We start from the raw sequence: 20,341 nt of genomic DNA on the forward strand, positions 1-20,341 counted from the left end.
ATATATATATATATTTATATATATATATATATATATATATATATATATATATATATATATATATATATATATATATATATATATATATATATATATATACAAGTTTCATGCCACACACAGACACACAAAAACCTTTACGAGTTGTTCGAATTTTTAGTATTTTAAAGTTTACATATCCTCTTAAGTTATGAGGTCTCTCTTTCATTGTGAAAAGGTTTTGCAAGTTAATTGGTAATAATTTGTTAAATTCTTTATAGAGGATTATTGAAGTATTATACTTCACAAGATCGTAAAATATTAGCAGCTTTGAGTGAATACAAATTATGTGTGTGCTCAAGAAACCCGACCATATGAATGATCCGTACGGCGCGTTTCTGTAAGGTGACTAAAGGATTTATGCTCTGATAGGGTTTCCCCAGACTTCAACACAATCAACACAATGTGAGAATAATGGGAGAGCCAAAGAGCAATATAAAGTGCGGAGTGTGTTCTCGTCAAGATAATTTTAACTTCATTTATAATTGAGAGACTCTTGGAAATTTTTGTTTTTATATGTCTGATGTGGGGTTTCCATGTCAGTTTACTGTCAAATGTAACGCCCAAAAATGTATTCACATCTAAGTTTTCAATTTGGATACCATAAATAATTACATGCAAATCAAGATTTGTTTTAAAGCTACCAAACATCATTGCTTTGGTTTTATTTACATTTAACGATAATTTATTTAAATCCATCCATTTTTTAAATTGTAATCAGCGCCTTGTTCACGGTCTTTAGCAACTCATAATAATTACTACTATAGAATACATTGCTGTCAACTGCAAAAAGAATGTTTTAGAGATTCAGATACATTAAAAATATCATTTATATATAGATTAAATAGTTTGGGTCCCAACACAGGCCCCTGAGGAACACCACAAGCAACACCAAGTTGATGTATACTGTCCCATTTTGACATACTGAACCCTACTGCTTAAATAACCATTTAACCTGCTACCCCGCAAATTCCATATTTTTCCATTTGGTATTTGGTGATTGATTGTATCAAATGCATTTTTTTAGATCACAAAAAAAAACAAATGCATATTTTAAACTACACTATCCGTTTACTACAATGTTATATTTGTCGAACTGCTCTGACGCAAAATGACATACATGGGGTGACGCTTGTCCCCCATGGCTCACATTGCACATAAGACATCTAGTTATTTTTATATGTGATATTTACAGTCCAAGGGCTCGCTCAGTGCTTGTATGCGTTAGAGTTCCGGGTTTTATTTTTTGCCAGGTATGCTCATAGACATTTTTTTGTATTCTCAATTATTATTATTATTATTTTTTTTTAAATCCCGTCCTCGTTAACGATAATCGTGAATTTTTCCCTTTAACATAGCGGATCAAATCCAGGCATAATCAATCAATCACGAAATTAACAGCTAAATTCATCGGATGGAGTGGCTCATTCTTAATGCCTTACCAAACAAAGATGAATTTAAAAAAAAAATGTTAAAAATGCATTCTACCAGAACCCCCCCCCTCTTTCGTGGAGAAAAATCTATCGATAACACTACTCAACTCGTACTGTCTGGCCAACCATCCAATCCGACTGTCAGTCGGAAAAACGGAGCTAAACAAAACAAATGCCTTGACATTTGCCTCCCTTTTATTCCATTAATAGCTCCTCAATTTCGCCGCCATGGAGTTGTCTGAAATACTGTACAACAAAGCGGAGTATATTGAGACGGTAAAGTGTGTGTTTTTATTTTAAGACGCTTGTTAGCCATTGCGCTAGCTAGCCGGACGGGGCGTGGGACCACCATGGCGACGCTAGTGATAGGTTTCTTGTTCATTTCAGGCTTCTGGCAACAAAGTTAGCAGACAATCTGTGCTCTGCGGGAGTCAAAACATCGTACTCAATGGCAAAGTAAGTAAAAATACACGCTCGGGTTGTACTTTCATGAAATAGATTGTCATCTGAATTGGTTTGTGTACTGTCTCCTCTCCAGACAATCGTGATGAATGACTGCATCATCAGGGGGGACCTCGCTAATGTCAGGGTTGGTAGACATTGTGTGGTCAAAAGCAGGAGTGTTATTCGTCCACCTTTCAAGAAGTTCAGCAAAGGGTAACATGTCTTTTTGTTGTTGTGGCTAGGGGTGTGACAAAATATCGAAATTGTGATATATCGTGATACTTTGTATCCCAAAAGGTTATTGATATGCTCCTGTCAAGAATCGAGACACTGTTTTTAGTGCTGCAACGATTAATTGATTAACTCGAGTATTCGATTAGAGAAAAAAATATTCAAATTAAATTTTGCTGCCTCGAGTAATCGTTTAATTAAAGTGGCTTTGTAATGGTTTGTTTTGAAAGTGTTTGCCTTTAGTTTTATTGATATGGGTGGATACACTGCCTTCTGGTCTGCCTCATTTCACATAGCTGAATCCAGCTGCTCCCTCTTAAGACCAACATAAGCTAAGTTTTTGTTTGAGCTAATGTTTTTTCAATGCATTCGTAATTTAGTTTAAAGGTCTATTTAGATGTTTTTTGTGCGAATATGTGTTTAAACTTTTTGTTAAGAGCATTGTAAAAAAAAAAATTGGCATTTTATAGCATTTAAACTCGCGGACTTTTGCTATGTAAGTTAGCCAATTGTTCTTTTGTTGTACATATATCCTCATTTATTAATTTTTATACCATTAGAGCAGGGGTGGGCAAACCGGTCCTCGAGGGCCACAGTGGGTCCTGGTCTTTGTTCCAACTGATTCAGCACAGGCAGTTTAACCAATGAGGTTTCAGTGGAAACAAGAAGCACCTGACTGCAATCAACTGATTGCACTTGTAAGAAACCAGATTGGCGAAAGGCTGTCCTCATGAGGGGTATGAACAAAAACCCGCACCCACTGCGGCCCTTTGTGGAATAGTTTGCCCATCCCTGCATTAGAGGCTCAGGTCAGGTATTTAAATTTTTTATGTTCCTTATCCGATTACTCGATTATTCAAACTAACTAGTTCATCGATTAATTGACTACTGAAATAACCGATAGCTGCAGGCCTAATCATTTTAAAAAGGTGGCCATTCAAAAAAAGAAGAAAAAAAAAGGCTGCCATTGACGGTGCTCGACACCCAATCCAATTAGACTGGGAACGTTCGGTCTTTCAAAACCAGAGCATTCACAGTCATTCGGTCCGATTTTCGGGGGATTTACAGGTCACTTGCTGTTCATTTTAGGGCATTTACAGGTCATTTTTTGTTGAGTTTGAGTCACTGCCTATTCATTTGGGTGATTCCCAGGTCACTTCCTGTTCTGTAATGCAAAATAAACAGCAAGTGACCCATAAAATACCACAAAATAAACAGGAAGTAACTGAAAATCAACAGGTAAATGACCTTAAATGGCCCAAAATTACTCATTGCCTGGGATTGGCTGCCACTGACGGCCATAGACGTTCAATCCGTTTGAAGTGGGGGGGATGGCAGCGAATGAACATTTGTTCATTCGCTGCCATACCTCCCAGTTCAAATGGATTGGACATCTACTAGTGATAAACTCATTCCAATTCACAGCAGAAGCTTGTTTTCTGTTTAATAGTTTTTTTGTTGAATATCCTAGAATGATTTCCTGACCAATAATAGTTGTATCGCTATATCGTCAGATTATCGTTATCGTGAGCTTTGTATCCCAAATCGTGTCGTGATGTACCAAGATGTTCCCACTCCTACTTGTGGCAAATATTTTATTGGTGTTGCTGAAACAAATATAGATTGGACATCCATCGCAGTGAAGTGACAGCCAGCGAATGACCGTAAACATTCCTCTTGTGCTTCCACCCTTGTAGAGTGGCCTTCTTCCCGCTGCACATCGGCGATCATGTGTTCATCGAGGAGGACTGCGTGGTAAACGCGGCCCAGATCGGCTCCTACGTCCACATCGGCAAGAACTGTGTCATAGTGAGTATGCGCGTGCGCTCCAACACACAGCAGAGGTTCAGCCCCTCAAGTCAGTCACATGCGAGTCATGATCAGACCCTGAGGCTAGAATGTTATGCTTGATTTTTGCTTGCCGCGACTGCACTTAACGACATAGTCAAAAGATTATTTGAATCTTCCTGTTATAAAAATTGTGTGCATACAAACTCACAATAGACCCTACTCACGTGACGTCACAGCCACGCCCCCGCGCCATGTTGTCCGGATACTAGTCATGTTAATGCATTAGCGCTTCGTAAATTCCTCCTATTATGGCGTGTTTTTCTGCTCGTTAACATTAATAATCAAAATGGTGAAGTTGTGTGTGGCGGTCGGTTGCAAAAACAGAGAAGATAGACGGAGAGACTTGAATTTTTACCGTATTCCGAGAGACCCGGAGAGCAGACCGAGATTGACTGCTGCAATTCGACGAGAAAACTGGGCTCCAAACGACTACCACAGATTATGTAGTAGTCATTTCATATCTGGTAAGACGCATTTAGTATATATTTAGAGGGTTTTGGGCTGACAACCACAATTAAGATCATTGCTAGGCTAATCGCTGACAACATACACGTATGTATGTAGTGAGTGCTATCGCTAAACCATATAAACATTAAAAGCCTTAACTCCATTGACAAACGACATGAAATACATTAGACTTGACAGTGGATGTTAGCAAGAACAAAAGATTTTGAATTGAAAATTTCGTAACTCACCTTCCGAGCACAAGATTCCTGCCGAATTTTCGTGTACGAGGACCTGTTTCACCCAACCAGCAACGTAGCATTTATAAGCCTCCAAGCTCTTAAAGTTTTTCAAACTTTCGTGAGAATAGGCTGATTTTGTGTGGACAAGATAGTTGTAAATATCAGGATATCAGATGTCAGGCGAAGCCAGCGGGTCGAAAAACATCGATTTAGGCATCAAATACGGATCTGGCGAATGGATAAACGGAAGCTTTTCCACGTAACGCCTTTTATGCAACGCATCCAATGAGTTTACAGCGTCAGATAACACCAGGGCTTCCATGAATTGCTCTATAACTTGCTCGACTAATTGAAAACAATGAGAATAGGTCTAAAAAAGAGGTACAATATGGCGGCCGGAAACAGCGACACGCCCATTTTGTGACGTAGGTGAGTAGGGTCTATATGTCAGTTGACCAGGTCGCAATGATGGAAAACGTTTTGAAATCACTTGGTTGTGTTTTTTTTATTTTTATTTGTATCACAAAATTCTGGCAGTTGAACAAGGGTGTATAGACTTTTTGTATTCATGGTATTTGTTGGATATAAAAACAAAAGTAATAAATCAAGTATTTTCAATGCAATACACTTCTTTCATACGGCATTTGGTATGTTGTCAGGGTCGACGCTGTGTTTTGAAAGACTGCTGCAAGATCTTAGACAACACTTATCTTCCTCCAGAGACGGTGGTGCCTCCTTTTACAGTCTTTTCTGGATGCCCAGGTACAGGCGCCCGTCTACACCCGCAGTACTGTTGCATTTTTGCTGGTCTGAATTTGCGCTGTATGATAAATATCGCAAAAACCGTATAAAACTTTTAATCAAAATTTTAGATGTCTATTGTCATTTTGGCCACAGAGACCTGTTCTTGCAATGTACATTTTGGCAAGCAGATGGCGCCTAATTTGCACTGACTTGCTATATTTTGTATGTTAGTACCACCAATTGCCCTCAAGATGTCCCTACTAGCTAGGTTGAGCACCTTGCCAACTGTACGTGAGTAATGAGTGCAAGACAATTGAAAATAGCAGCACATATAATACACACAGAACACAGACAACATCAATTGCTCCAGTATCATATTTAAATCATTTATTATTATTATTTAAACTCGATACTTCTCAAATAGTGGGGCAGGGCCCCCAAGGGGGGCGCAGAGCGATGCCGGGAGTGGCGCATGTGACTAAGCCTGTCGCATTATGCAATAATTCCATTTATCGCACGGTAAATAAAAGTGAAGGCTGTAATTTTTCCGCTGCGATTTATCGCCTCGCGTGTACGTGCGCGCGTGCGTGCAGCAGACTTGTTACCAACTACGGAAAATGCATCTTCGTTCCGGGTCCGTCAAAAAATGGCACCGGAGCCAATCCGTTCCCATTAATCCATCCTATTGTTCAACTTATACCGGCTGCGTCAGTGCTCCGGATTGACTGCGGAGCACCACGTGCCGGAGCCCGCCGGATGGTTTAGGCTATTTTTTATTTTTGCCGGAGACGCATCCGTCTAAATGGACGGAGCCGGGCCTGGAGTCAACAGCCCAGTTGCTTATTCACGGTTTAACCAGCGAACATGGACGAAGAAAGCTCCATCATGGAGGTGGAAAGTCACAAAGCGATTTATGATGCAGCAGATCATCATTGTAAGGACAGCATAAAAAAGGAAGCTGTATAGTGTCCTATTATGTCTGTTTTTCTGGCAATGATATCAAACACATGACGTGATGACAACTTTTCTTTTATTAACACACGGCGCTACAACACTTCCTCAACCTAAGGCTCTCGGCAGGCTGTGTGTCTTTTACTGCCGCGTCACATGAACAAAACAACATCACTGTTGCGTTCAGGGTGCCTCGGAAAACATAAAATCGGAATATTACACATTGAACACCATAGCAGAAGAGGGGAAAAGTTTTCATTTGCTTAAATGCTTAAGTTATTAAGTGCAATTTAATTTATTTTCTTGAAAAAGACATTTATTCTGTGTTTCTGTGCGGTGATAATATTGTTGTCTTTTACTTAAAAGAGGCATGGTCTATTGTTTTTAATTGTGATTTCTTAAAAAGTATTTTTGAATATAATAGTTAACATGTATCGTGTTTAAATGGGTGTACTTGATCTATTAATATATACTGTATTCTCATTGTGTTATTTTAAGTTAGTAAAAAAAAAAAATAAATAAATAAATTTAGGGGGGTGCAATAATATCGCATATCGCAATAATTTATTAGATAAATTATCGCACACTAAAATTTGTTATCGCGACAGTGTGACATGTGACCAAGAGGAACATACTTTTTTGGTGTACTAGAATAAAGTGTAATTGCACGTACACTCAGTGGGTGGCAGTGGCACTTTCCTTTTCAGAGTGTGCGCAGTATTTTTGAACCAAACAAGAGCACACTGCAAAAAGCATTGGCGATATGAAGAGCTAAGATGAGGAAATATGACGAAGTGTATGTAGCGTTTAGCTTTTAATACAGTGGTGGATGAGGAAAGACGAGTCTGTTTATTGTGTGTAAAATGTTTGCAGCGGACAGCAGGAAGCCAACTCAAATAAGATATCACTTAAAGACATTAGACCCCCAATCACATTGATCAATTCTTGGTTAAAAAAAAAGGGGGGGGGAAACGTGCAGTTAGCGATTATTTCACGTAAATATGTCAAAGTACAATGCTAGTCTGTTAGTGAATGTAGCTAGCAGCTGCTTGATTTAAATAGAGCTTTTCCGGTGAAAATTCTTGTGAATAAATGCTTAAATCCCAGAATTCTATATTGATATGGACATAAAACGGTCTGGATTCTTGGTTAAAAGCAAAAAAAAAAAAAAAAAAGTGCAGTTAGCGTTTATTTTACGTAAATATGTCGAAGTACAATGCTAGTCTGTTAGTGAATGTAGCTAGCAGCCGTCTGATGTAAACAGAGCTTTTCCGGTGAAAGTTCTTGTGAATAAATGCTTTAATCAGCAAATTCTTTATAGATATGGACGTAAAACAGTCTCGATTCTTGGTTAAAACAAAAAAAAAAACAAAAAAAAAACGTTCATTTAGCGTTTATTTTACGTAAATATGTCAAAGTACAATGCTAGTCTGTTAGTGAATGTAGCTAGCAGCCGTCTGATGTAAACAGAGCTTTTCCGGTGAAAGTTCTTGTGAATAAATGCTTTAATCAGCAAATTCTTTATAGATATGGACATAAAACGGTCTGGATTCTTGGTTAAAAGCACAAAAAAAAAAGTGCAGTTAGTGTTTATTTTACATAAATGTGTCGAAGTACAATGCTAGTCTGTTAGTGAATGTAGCTAGCAGCCGCCTGATGTAAACAGAGCTTTTTCGGTGAAAATTCTTGCGAATAAATGCTTAATTCCCTGAATTCTTTACAGATATGGACGTAAAACAGTCTCGATTCTTGGTTAAAAGCAAAAAAAAACCTTGCAGTTAGCATTTATTTTACTTAAATATTGCGAACTATGATGCCAATGCGGTAGCGGCTAATTGATTTCTTTCACAACGTTTCAAAATGCATGCGTGTTATGAAAAAAATAATAATTACAGTACCTTGAATCCTCGAACAAATCACTCCTGAGACAATCCTTCCTGTTTGTATGCGGTACAGCTTTCATACTTTTTCAATAGAAATCCGGCGTTAGATTGCTGCGTGCGTGTTTGTAAATAGCTCCTCTTGATGTGGGCGGCCCCCTACTTGAACGCAAGGCACAGTGCTTGACCGATCCGAGCCGTCAATACATTATGAAGTCTATTCCATAGCTAAGGAGCTGATATTGCCTTCAGCAAAAACTAAAACCGTCCCTCTCTGTCCAATGACTGTTGTTTTTGAGCTCCTATTTTTTGTTTTTTCGGTCAAATTGCTTGGCATATTGTCCTCATGGGTTAATGTTGCTAATCAATTTGAATTTATTATCATTAGCTGATTTTATTTTTCAGTACCAAATGGTCAAAAAACGTACCTTGTGTGTATTGTTACTGTTTGGATGTGACTTTTTTGTTTTAATTCAGGCAAATTGATGCGCTTTAAGTCTTTTCTGTTACAAACAAAACAATGTTGATAAAGTTATAGATTACTGTAAGTTGATATACTGTATATTACTTTTTTATATATAATATTAAGAAGTACACAACGTTATGCAGAGGCATACTCCTAATAAATTTATAAATGATACTATTTACAGTGGCGGCAGAGAGTTGGGGGGGGGGGTGCGAAACGTTTACGTCGTCCTGGTGGGGTGTAATAGAAAATAACTGAAAGCACTGTACTAGCTTAACCCTCTCAGACCTGAGTATGCTACTGAAGGATATGACGCGCTCGTGTCTCTAAACCAATAAATACACTGAATTTAGTTGGTATTGTCACTTCTGGGAGATGATTGGACGAAACTTTACCCATCGAAACCAAATCATGAGGTTTAGCATGCCCTCTTTGCTATTTTTGACTTTTAGAAAATGGCTGAGACAACACGCACCTTTAAAACAAACGTAAGTGCTCATTTCTTATCAAAAACACATTAACATTAACAATAACCAATAAAAGCATCAAATATCCCTAACCAAAATATTGCATTTTTTCCCCCAGCAGAAAAAAAATAGGTCTGAAAGGGTTAATTTACAGTCTTTAAAGTAAAACCAGCGTTCCGTTCCTACATTGGCGACGTAACCCGAATTTCTGCGCAAGTCGTAATTAACCCTTTAAGTAGCCCTAAATCTCTAACTATCCAAAAACATACGTCATTGTTTTGTCCGCGCCAAGACCTTGGAGGTACGTCCTAGCTAGACTGTGAGCTAAACTCAAATCTTTCCCCTCTCTCTCTCTCTCTCTCTCTCACTCGGCTGCGCAACTTCTTCTCGGGGCAAATGCGCTCTTCTTCGTGTGTGCGCGTGCCTCTTCTTCGTGTGTGCAAATACGTTCTTCTTCACGTGTACATGTGCTGTTACTCGGGCGCATAGTACATGCTCTACGCTTCCTGCGCCAAAATAAAAGTATCCATCACAAAACAAAAGTCAACATTTAAATCAAATACACATTTCGTCGAAGGACAAAACGGTTATATTAATAAAATAAAGTAAAAAAAGTCAAAATCACATAAGTTGGGTATGTCATAACCCGGGGGACTACCTATATGAAAAGATACTTAAATATGTATGCTGCTGTGCTGTTTCTGTTTAAACTACATGGGTTTAGGTTGCAGCACTACTTAATACAGTTAAGGTTTGTGGCAGTTCAGTTTGTGGCAGTTCAGTTTGATGTCGATTCAAATGTAAAAGTGAGAGGGCTGTAATTCCCTCTCGAGTCGGAATCACGAACCAAGTTGTTTCTCTTTTACGGGCTTTAATCACAGAACTTGATTTGTCTTGACAATGCCTTGATTTGCCTTGACAATGCCGTGACAATGCCGTGAGAACTGAACAATACAGATAAAAATATACATAAAGTCAGTTCAGACAAATATATACATTAAGTCAGATCATTTTCATACAGCACAGATAAATATATACAGGAAGTCAAATTATATTCACACAGAAACATAAAAAAAACATGAATACATAACTACACTAACAGAAACTAAGTCAATTAACGCAAACTAACAAATAACACAAACTAAATTACCTCATTGGCCGCTTTACTCCAGTGGAAATTAGTTCAGCTTCAATTCTTCGATGCACTATGCACTTGAGATGTTTCCTTGTTGATTTTGATCAGAAGTACTGAAAAGTTGTCTGTACGCTAATAGTGTTCATCAGATAATAAGCCGATGTGACGCTTAATAGTGCCCCTGCCAACTCGCGACAGTGAACTTTAGTTCCCACCCCATGTCATAATTATTGTCCATTCTTCCACCAAATCATTAAAATTGTATTATATTGTAGCAAAATGATATCGTGATATGATATATCGTAGGAGTGGGAACCTCACGGCACCTCACGATACGATACAATTCACGATACAAGGCTCACGATAACGATTATCTCATGATATCACGAAACAGCGATTATCGATATATTGGTCAGAAATTTGATACATGATATTCTACGATACAACTATTGAAACGGAAAAAAAAAAAGATATTTCAAAATACAAAAAAATACTGTTTAAGTCATTTATTAAACAGGACACCTTTTCTGAGCAACATTGCTGTAAAATATAAATCTACTGCAAATTGTGTACCTAGACATACAGAGGAAACAAACCACAACCACTGATATCTCTTGGAGAGAGCATGATGAATCGCACCCTTAATTTCTTTAGAGTTTTAAATCTTCTAGAAAAAAAAAAAAATTAACAGTGCTGTAGCTGTCAGTCAGCAGTTGAGCTTGGAGTGGGGCAATGATAAAATTGGTGGGTCTTTTCTTCGTATATGACCTTTGTTGCCAAAAGCATTAGTTTGAGCACTTCACCATCTGCTTCAGCATTTGAGATGTCGGACTCAGTCAGGCACATTCTTCCTCACCTTAAAAACAAAATAAAACAAAAAATATTAGCTACTTAATAGCTTTTGAATTAAAAATCCTGATTTTTTTGTGTTGGAAGTATTGAGTGAATTTTAAAAAAAATATGAATTGAATGTATAGAAATTAAAAACGCAATAATTACCTATTTTTAATATGAAGGCTACATTAATTATCATGCACATCACCTTATTTATCTTGGAAGCTATTCAAACCATTTTTATAGCTTATTGTATCAAAATGGCAGTAATAACAGTATGTGTAGTAAACTAGATGGAAAGTGCTTCTCAAATAATATCAAATAAATCAGTAAGTTCATGTAGGCTTGTTTGATATTCATTTTCATCCAGTTTAGGGTTCCTGGTTTATTTTATATCATTCAACACCAAATGTCATCAAAATAATACATGTAAATTAAAAAATCAATTACATTGCAAAACGTTCTTACCCTAAGTGATGAAAACGAAGCAGTGAAGAAATCCGGTGTCCACTTCGTCACCAGCTGCCAGTGAACCTTATTTTTGTTAGACAATTCTTGCAAAGTCCATGTTCACCTTACTTCCTTTCTTGTTGGTGTAAAATCTAAAGTGTGTCCACATGTGTGACTTGTAGCAATATTTTTCTCACTTTTTCCTCCACCGTTCTCACAAAGTTTTTTTTTTTTTTTTTTCAACCCACTTGGAGCTTCCTCTCTTCTTCTCTCGACGCCTTGTGCGCACTTTACCTTCACCGCCACTCTTGAGCGCCCCTAGTGGACCGCCAAGGAATTGCTCATCAAACATTGAGCAGTTTACAGCATCCATACTCCATTGTCTGGCCAATATGTCAAAGAAAAGTATTGATTCTTGGCGGGAGCATATCGATAACCGATCGGGTGGCAAAATATTGCGATATATCGCTATATCGAGATATTGCACAGCACTATTTATTTATTTTTTTAAACTCATTTCCCGTTTCAGGTTTGTTTTCAGGGGAGCTTCCAGAGTGTACGCAGGACCTTATGATTGACGTCACCAAAAGCTACTACCAGAAGTTTCTTCCCCTCAGCCAGATATAAGACCCACTTGCCTGCAAGAGCTTTGCCGTCATAATGTCTTTTTTTTCTTATACAAAGTCCTGCTCTCTCTGCGCATGACAGGGATTCCTTAAAATCCTGTTGAACAGAGCTTCTGTGCTGAAAAGAAAAAAACCTGTTAAGACAGTTTAAGAGCACCTCAAGGGAGGTTACGTAACATTGCATTTCCCTTTGCTTTAGTACTATAATTTTTGATGTTGTCAAATTTTGTATATTAGAGAGAGGGCACATTAGAATTTGACAGTCAGATGAGATAAACTTGGACCAAAACACAACTTCCAACTGTTTTGTTAGTTCATTACACATTTGCTGCCATTGACAACGATAGACGTCCAATCCGATTGGACTTGGTGGCCCGGCAACGATCCCCTGCTGCCTCCCAGTTCAACATCTATTGCCATCAGTGGCAATAACTGAGTTAATATTTATTTCCAGATATCAAGATTGTCCGAGTAAGCGATAACATCTTAAACTATGCTAAAATTAATTCCTAGAAATGTCTGATGTGATCTCACGGAATTATCAATTAAAGGTATAATGAAGAAATTTGTAGCGTTTGTTATTCATTTGTATTAGTTCTGAGATTCTGGGTGTGGAACCCAGTTCATGTGATGATTATATTCTTTGATCAGGTTATATCGCTTTTCATCTGCTATCCCAACATCCTTCTACCTTCCAAACTGACATATTAAGGACTTTAAATTGTCGATAGATATAAATGGTTGTTTCTGTGCTTTGCAGTGGTGGATGAAGTACTTATTTTAACTTAAGTACATATAAAGGGGCAAAAAAAATAAAATTTACTCAGGTACTTGCTTTAAAATTTACAAGTATAAAGTAAAAGTATTTTCTCCTGATGCAAAAATGTTATTTATATGTACAGTATATGGCGGAAAACACAGACGAGGCTGAAAAAGCAGTTTCTGCTCTTGCACACCTCTTTAAAATAAACTGCTGTATTTTAAGCCAAAAGAACTGTTGTGTTTCATAGAACAATATGTCTATATGCTGCCATAGCAGATTCATGACGCATTAAGCCCCCCAACTACAGGGTGTTCCAAAATGGTTGACCCCATTCTAAATGCCCATATCTCGGAAACTACAGGATGGATCTTAATGAAACTAAATACACTTTATGTTGAAGGTCATAAGTTTTATTGGTTAAATTTACAAAGAAAAGTGCAAATATTTGTTGGTCCTATGACAGAGTTTCATAAATGTTTAATATGAGCTCCGCCTCTGACTCTGCACACTTCGAGTCGGTATTCGAGCTCGTGCCAAACTCGCAGTAGCATGTCTTCGGTAAGAGTTTCCAATGCAGCTGTAATTCTGCGTTTAGTTGGTGCCTTCTTTGCAAAATTTGTGAAGAAGGCACGCTGCACTTCGGTGACTGAGTCCGAGCATACTCTACACGCAATATGCCTTTTCTTGTGAAGTGAACGGCATTTCTTAACCTGAAAAGATAGAAATGCCAAACGTTACACACAGAAACTTGAAATGTTTCTACACAAGCTGTGAAAATTTGAGGTCATTCCAACGAAAATTGTCAAAATGATTGGCCTATGAAATGGGGTCAAACATTTTGAAACACCCTGTATTTTTAATTTGTCCGTTTTACCCTAGAGACCCCTGTTTACAGACGTCGCACGATCGCTTTTGTTTCAACCCAGCCATAAAAAGAAGGTAAGTATTTATTTTTATTATTCAAAATGTCATTTTTAGCTTACAATCATTAATTGATGTCTAATATTTAGTTTAAAAAGAAAAAAAAAAAGACAACTTAAAAATTATTCACTTGCATATTTTAAATTTTCAAACAAATTACGTCACAATGAAAAAAATAAGTCACGGATATCTACCTCATAACTATCGCTTAATTGTATTTCTTTTGTTACTGGACGCATTTCCCCCATTATTTTAGATGATAAATAATCGGTCCAAACAAAGAAAAAATTTTAAAATTATAATTTAAAAGGGTAAATATATAAAAAAGAAAATCTGACCACTCCTTGATGTCTGCAATTTCTGCATCGTGACCCTTGTTATATTACCATGTTTCACCCATAAAATCCCCCAAAATCCGGCTGTGGCCATTCGCAGCTGTGTCTTGACACTTGGTGATACATGCAACATGGAGTTTTTGGATCAAAAAGAGGCAAGTACATGATAATATCTCGTCAAAATCATAGAGTCTTTAATTATGCTCTCACCTCCAGTTAGGGTTTTGCTGTTTATTTTTTTTTTTAAATGCCCTCTTGATCAAAATTTTACTTCCCCCAGAAAATGGAGATTTTAAGCTTTCCAATGATGTATCACACATGCATATAGGACAATTTTGAAATTTGGCCCAATTTGGTGTGTCAGAGCGGAACTTCAAGTCACCTGAGTGTTTTCCGCCATATATTTTAAAATATATACTATATAACTATGCAGAATGGAAAAAAGTAATATTTTTGACTGTACTGTAAACAAGCTTAGCGAGCTGAAAAAACTCTAAAACTTATCTTCAAGGCGGATTGCAAGCAACTATAAGGTGCGTACCCCCATATGGTACAAGAATGTGCAGTACAAATTTGAAGACTCACTGCTCTTACTTTTTTATTGGTGAATATCTTTTTCACCTGCCTAATCTAGACATGTGCCGATTACCTGTTTCAAGGCATACGGTGGTATGAAAACGTCACGGTTTCAAAACCACAAAAATACCATTATACCATCCCTACGGTACTATCTATTCTTTATGTCCCAAAAATGCAAGGAGAAATCCCTCGCTTCCAGCTGCAAGGCTCAACCCTAACCCACCGGTTGTTGCTCTGTGTCAATGAGCTGTGCTACACGATAGCTGGAGGAGGTGAAAGTCCTGAACTATTTCCCCCATCGAAGAAAACGAAATCCCTGGTATGGGAATATTTCGGCTACAGAAAAGTTAGAAGGCAGCGGCTTAGAGGAGGAGGGCCAACCGTATGTAAAACTTGGTTGCGGAGGGTGGCTGCCGAAGAGGCAATACCTCCAATATGATTTCGCATTCATACAAAATTCTAGGTTAGTAAGCACTGTCATGAACGTCTCCCACCAGCTACGAGAGTTAACTCCAGCGTGTTTAGTGTGTCTAGCAGTGATAAAACGTGTTTTTTTTCTCTCTGGCAACTGTGTTGAGATAGGGAGTATGTATAATGTAAACATGTTTGTTCTGATGGTAAGTAAGTGTCAATGCCGCCCCGCGTTCCGCTCCAACCTCTGGCCAGGCTGGGACGCGAACCCGCGCATTGCGACAAATCTAGTCGGCAGGCAAGGACGTTAACCACTGCGCCAATAAAGCTCGAGCCAACGGCGTAGCCGTTAGCGTTGTTACATGAAGGAATCGGCGGGGAGGTTTTCACGTGCTACAACGGATACGCTGTGTACCCGTTACAACTGCATTTATTTAAATTTTATTTAGAATATTTCTGTTATTTTTTTTGTAAATTTATAATTATACTTATGTTACAATTTGCTAATTTAAAAAAATAAAATTCCTGTTTTTTAACCCAGATCCAAGGAAAACATTTTAGAGCTGTTATTGCAATAGTCCCTACTCACGTGACGTCACAGCCACGCCCCCGCGCCATGTTGTCCGTATACTCGTCATGTTAATGCATTAGCGCTTCGTAAATTCCTCCTATTATGGCGTGTTTTTCTGCTCGTTAACATTAATAATCAAAATGGTGAAGTCGTGTGTGGCGGTCGGTTGCAAAAACAGAGAAGATAGACGGAGAGACTTGAAGTTTTACCGTATTCCGAGAGACCGGAGAGGAGAGCGAGATGGACTGCTGCAATTCGACGAGAAAACTGGGCTCCAAACGACTACCACAGATTATGTAGTAGTCATTTTATATCTGGTAAGATGCATTTATTATATATTTAGAGGGTTTTGGGCTGACAACCACAATTAAGATCATTGCTAGGCTAATCGCCGACAACATACACTCAGACGTTGTGAATGAACTACCTGAAAATATATAATTATAAGGGGATAATAAGACAGTTGTCATACAATTAATTTACAATTTCACTATTGAGGTCAAAAGCCAAAAAATACATTCAAATAGGGACAATCTGGAGTAGTGCTATCACACTTCATATTTTTTACATATTATATATGTATGTAGTGAGCGTGCTATCGCTAAACCATATAAACATTAAAAGCCCTAGCTCCATTGACAAATGACATGAAATACATTAGACTTGACAGTGGATGTTAGCAAGAACAAAAGATTTTGAATTGAACATTTCGTAACTCACCTTCCCGAGCACAACATAGATTCCTGCCAAATTTTCGTGGACGAGGACCTGTTTCACCCAACCAGCAACGAAGTATTTATAAGCCTCCAAGCTCTTGAAGTTTTTCAAACTTTCGTGAGAATAGGCTGATTTTGTGTGGACAAGATACAGTGCCTTGCAAAAGTATTCGGCCCCCTTGAACCTTGCAACCTTTCGCCACATTTCAGGCTTCAAACATAAAGATATAAAATTTTAATTTTTTGTCAAGAATCAACAACAAGTGGGACACAATCGTGAAGTGGAACAACATTTATTGGATAATTTAAACTTTTTTAACAAATAAAAAACTGAAAAGTGGGGCGTGCAATATTATTCGGCCCCCTTGCGTTAATACTTTGTAGAGCCACCTTTTGCTCCAATTACAGCTGCAAGTCGCTTGGGGTATGTTTCTATCAGTTTTGCACATCGAGAGACTGACATTCTTGCCCATTTTTCCTTGCAAAACAGCTCGAGCTCAGTGAGGTTGGATGGAGAGTGTTTGTGAACAGCAGTCTTCAGCTCTTTCCACAGATTCTCGATTAGATTCAGGTCTGGACTTGGACTTGGCCATTCTAACACCTGGATACGTTTATTTTTGAACCATTCCATTGTAGATTTGGCTTTATGTTTTGGATCATTGTCGTGTTGGAAGATAAATCTCCGTCCCAGTCTCAGGTCTTGTGCAGATACCAACAGGTTTTCTTCCAGAATGTTCCTGTATTTGGCTGCATCCATCTTCCCGTCAATTTTAACCATCTTCCCTGTCCCTGCTGAAGAAAAGCAGGCCCAAACCATGATGCTGCCACCACCATATTTGACAGTGGGGATGGTGTGTTCAGGGTGATGAGCTGTGTTGCTTTTACGCCAAACATATCGTTTTGCATTGTGGCCAAAAAGTTCAATTTTGGTTTCATCTGACCAGAGCACCTTCTTCCACATGTTTGGTGTGTCTCCCAGGTGGCTTGTGGCAAACTTTAAACGAGACTTTTTATGGATATCTTTGAGAAATTGCTTTCTTCTTGCCACTCTTCCATAAAGGCCAGATTTGTGCAGTGTACGACTGATTGTTGTCCTATGGACAGACTCTCCCACCTCAGCTGTAGATCTCTGCAGTTCATCAAGAGTGATCATGGGCCTCTTGGCTGCATCTCTGATCAGTTTTCTCCTTGTTTGAGAAGAAAGTTTGGAAGGATGGCCGGGTCTTGGTAGATTTGCAGTGGTCTGATGCTCCTTCCATTTCAATATGATGGCTTGCACAGTGCTCCTTGAGATGTTTAAAGCTTGGGAAATCTTTTTGTATCCAAATCCGGCTTTAAACTTCTCCACAACAGTATCTCGGACCTGCCTGGTGTGTTCCTTGGTTTTCATAATGCTCTCTGCACTTTAAACAGAACCCTGAGACTATCACAGAGCAGGTGCATTTACACGGAGACTTGATTACACACACGTGGATTCTATTTATCATCATCGGTCATTTAGGACAACATTGGATCATTCAGAGATCCTCACTGAACTTCTGGAGTGAGTTTGCTGCACTGAAAGTAAAGGGGCCGAATAATATTGCACGCCCCACTTTTCAGTTTTTTATTTGTTAAAAAAGTTTAAATTATCCAATAAATGTTGTTCCACTTCACGATTGTGTCCCACTTGTTGTTGATTCTTGACAAAAAAATCAAATTTCATATCTTTATGTTTGAAGCCTGAAATGTGGCGAAAGGTTGCAAGATTCAAGGGGGCCGAATACTTTTGCAAGGCACTGTAGTTGTAAATATCAGGGTAGCTAGCAGATGTCAGGCAAAGACGGCGAAGACAGCGGGTCGAAAAACATCGATTTAGGCATCAAATATGGATCTGGCGAATGGATAAACTGAAGCTTTTCCACATAACGCCTTTTATGCAACGCATCCAATGAGTTTACAGCGTCCGATAACACCGGGGCTTCCATGAATTGCTCTATAACTTGCACGACTAATTGAAAACAATGAGAATAAGTCTAAAAAATACGGACAATATTGCGGCCGGATACAGCGACACGTCATTTTGTGACGTAGGTGAGTAGGGTCTATACCGTGATACTGTGAAACCGTGATATTTTGGTTTAAGTGAATCATACCGTCGGAATCTCATACCGGCACATACCTAGCCTAATCTTAAACTCGTGTTGCTCCTTCTAGTGCTCAATAACGGTAGGCTATACCCATAGGCGGAGTTTGACTTTTGGGCCGGGGGGGGCACAACACAATAACTTGAAAGTGAGCGTTTTTTTGTTTCTTGAGGGGAATTCTAAATCAGGCTGCTTAGGACAGCTATACTATTCGCCAAGATCGTCATCCAATGAATATGGTACGCCCACCGGTGTCATGCCAATGTAGTTACCCCAGTCAAAAATTTTATCCCTGGAGGGAGCCATATGGAGGTGGATTTGTTTGTTCATTATTCGGTCCAAAAAATGTGTTTGAATGCAAAAATAAATTTGAAACTCCCCAAAAAATGCATTTGAATGCTATTGAGTTTTGGGGGGGATTGAAGTCCTTTTTAACTTTTTTGACAGTAGTAATGTTTTGCCTTTGGGCCACATTTTGGCTAGGACATTTGTGTCTTTACTATTCAATCAAAAAATAAGTTGCTTCAAACAAAAAAATATATATTTTAAAACAAAAAAATCAATCAAAAAAAAAACAAATTTAATCATATAAAAAATTTTTTGAATAACTTATTTGGAAGTCAAATATTTGCATTTAATTTATTTATTTTTAGCAATCCTTTTTGTGTTTGGGCCATATTATGGGTAGGACATTTGTGTCTAAATCATTCAATCCCCCAAAAAGTTGCTTCAATCAAAAAATATTTTCAAACAAAGAAAAAAAATCATTTGAAAAGAAAATAAATAAATAGGGGAGGGCAATTTTATTTAATTATATGCAAAGCAAATGACCATCTAAGGTGCTAGTCACATGATCTGTTCGAAAAATAATTTTGACCCATTATAAAAATATCTCTTTTTGGTCATTTCATTCATTTTTGTTGTTTGCTTTATTGCTTTACAACTTTTATATATATAGGAAAGTCAATTACATGCAATGACACTTTTCGGCCAAAAGGGGGGCCTGCACCCCCCTTAAACTCCGCTTATGGCTATACCTGTAGTTGCACGGGTCTTATTGATTGCGCCGAGGCATGAAAATGAAACTTTCAATTCAAAATGAGAGAAAAACGTTCAACGCAGGCGACAATTTGAAAAGTAGTGGAGTAAAAAGTACAGATACGTTCTGTAAAATGTAGTGAAGTAAAAAGTTCCACTTCATATTTGTACTCAAGTACAGATACACAAAAATACTGAAATACAGGAACTAAGTGCTTTTACTTTGTTACATTCCTCCATCGGTGCTTTGCAATTGAGTGGCTCTTTATAAAGAGTAAAGTGCTTGAAATATGTACAGTAATATATGTTTAATTATGATTTATAAAAGCAACCTATATAATAAATAGTAATTAAGGTATTTTGGTATTCACGTGTGCAATGTTTTGTATTGCAACGGGGGGGGGGGGGGGGGGGGGGGATACCTTATCTCTACCTCCATCAAGTGGACAAAAATAAAACTGCAAGTCAGTTAAATTCATCTTCTCATGTTCGGCAATGTCATTTGAAGTCTCACATTTACGGGGCGCCGTTTGTAAAGCAGCACATTCTCAAAATTACATTTTCTCACATTTAGCACCACACAGTGTTTAAAACGTGGTGTGGAATTTTTAGAGTCACTTTTTTTTTTTTGCACATTTACAACAGTA

General features: G+C 38.1%; 1 protein-coding gene across 1 annotated transcript; it reads left to right on the forward strand.

The window, feature by feature from the left end:
* The first annotated feature begins 1,571 nt into the window (after window positions 1-1,571).
* On the forward strand, window positions 1,572-13,919 carry dctn5 (dynactin 5). The gene is made up of 6 exons (XM_057817861.1): window positions 1,572-1,745; window positions 1,857-1,925; window positions 2,008-2,126; window positions 3,842-3,953; window positions 5,341-5,443; window positions 12,138-13,919. Exons 1-6 carry the CDS (start codon window positions 1,698-1,700, stop codon window positions 12,233-12,235), a joined length of 549 nt encoding a protein of 182 aa, XP_057673844.1. The 5' UTR covers window positions 1,572-1,697; the 3' UTR covers window positions 12,236-13,919.
* Window positions 13,920-20,341: the final 6,422 nt, after the last annotated feature.

This window comes from Corythoichthys intestinalis, chromosome 16 (genome assembly GCF_030265065.1).
Source record: "Corythoichthys intestinalis isolate RoL2023-P3 chromosome 16, ASM3026506v1, whole genome shotgun sequence".
NCBI lineage: Eukaryota > Metazoa > Chordata > Actinopteri > Syngnathiformes > Syngnathidae > Corythoichthys > Corythoichthys intestinalis.

Coding starts and splice junctions, on each gene's coding strand:
- dctn5 (XM_057817861.1), top strand. CDS start 1,698: ATGGAGTTGTCTGAAATACTGTACAACAAAGCGGAGTATATTGAGACG. Junction 1,746..1,856: donor AAGCGGAGTATATTGAGACG/GTAAAGTGTGTG, acceptor TGTTCATTTCAG/GCTTCTGGCAACAAAGTTAG. Junction 5,444..12,137: donor AGTCTTTTCTGGATGCCCAG/GTACAGGCGCCC, acceptor TTCCCGTTTCAG/GTTTGTTTTCAGGGGAGCTT.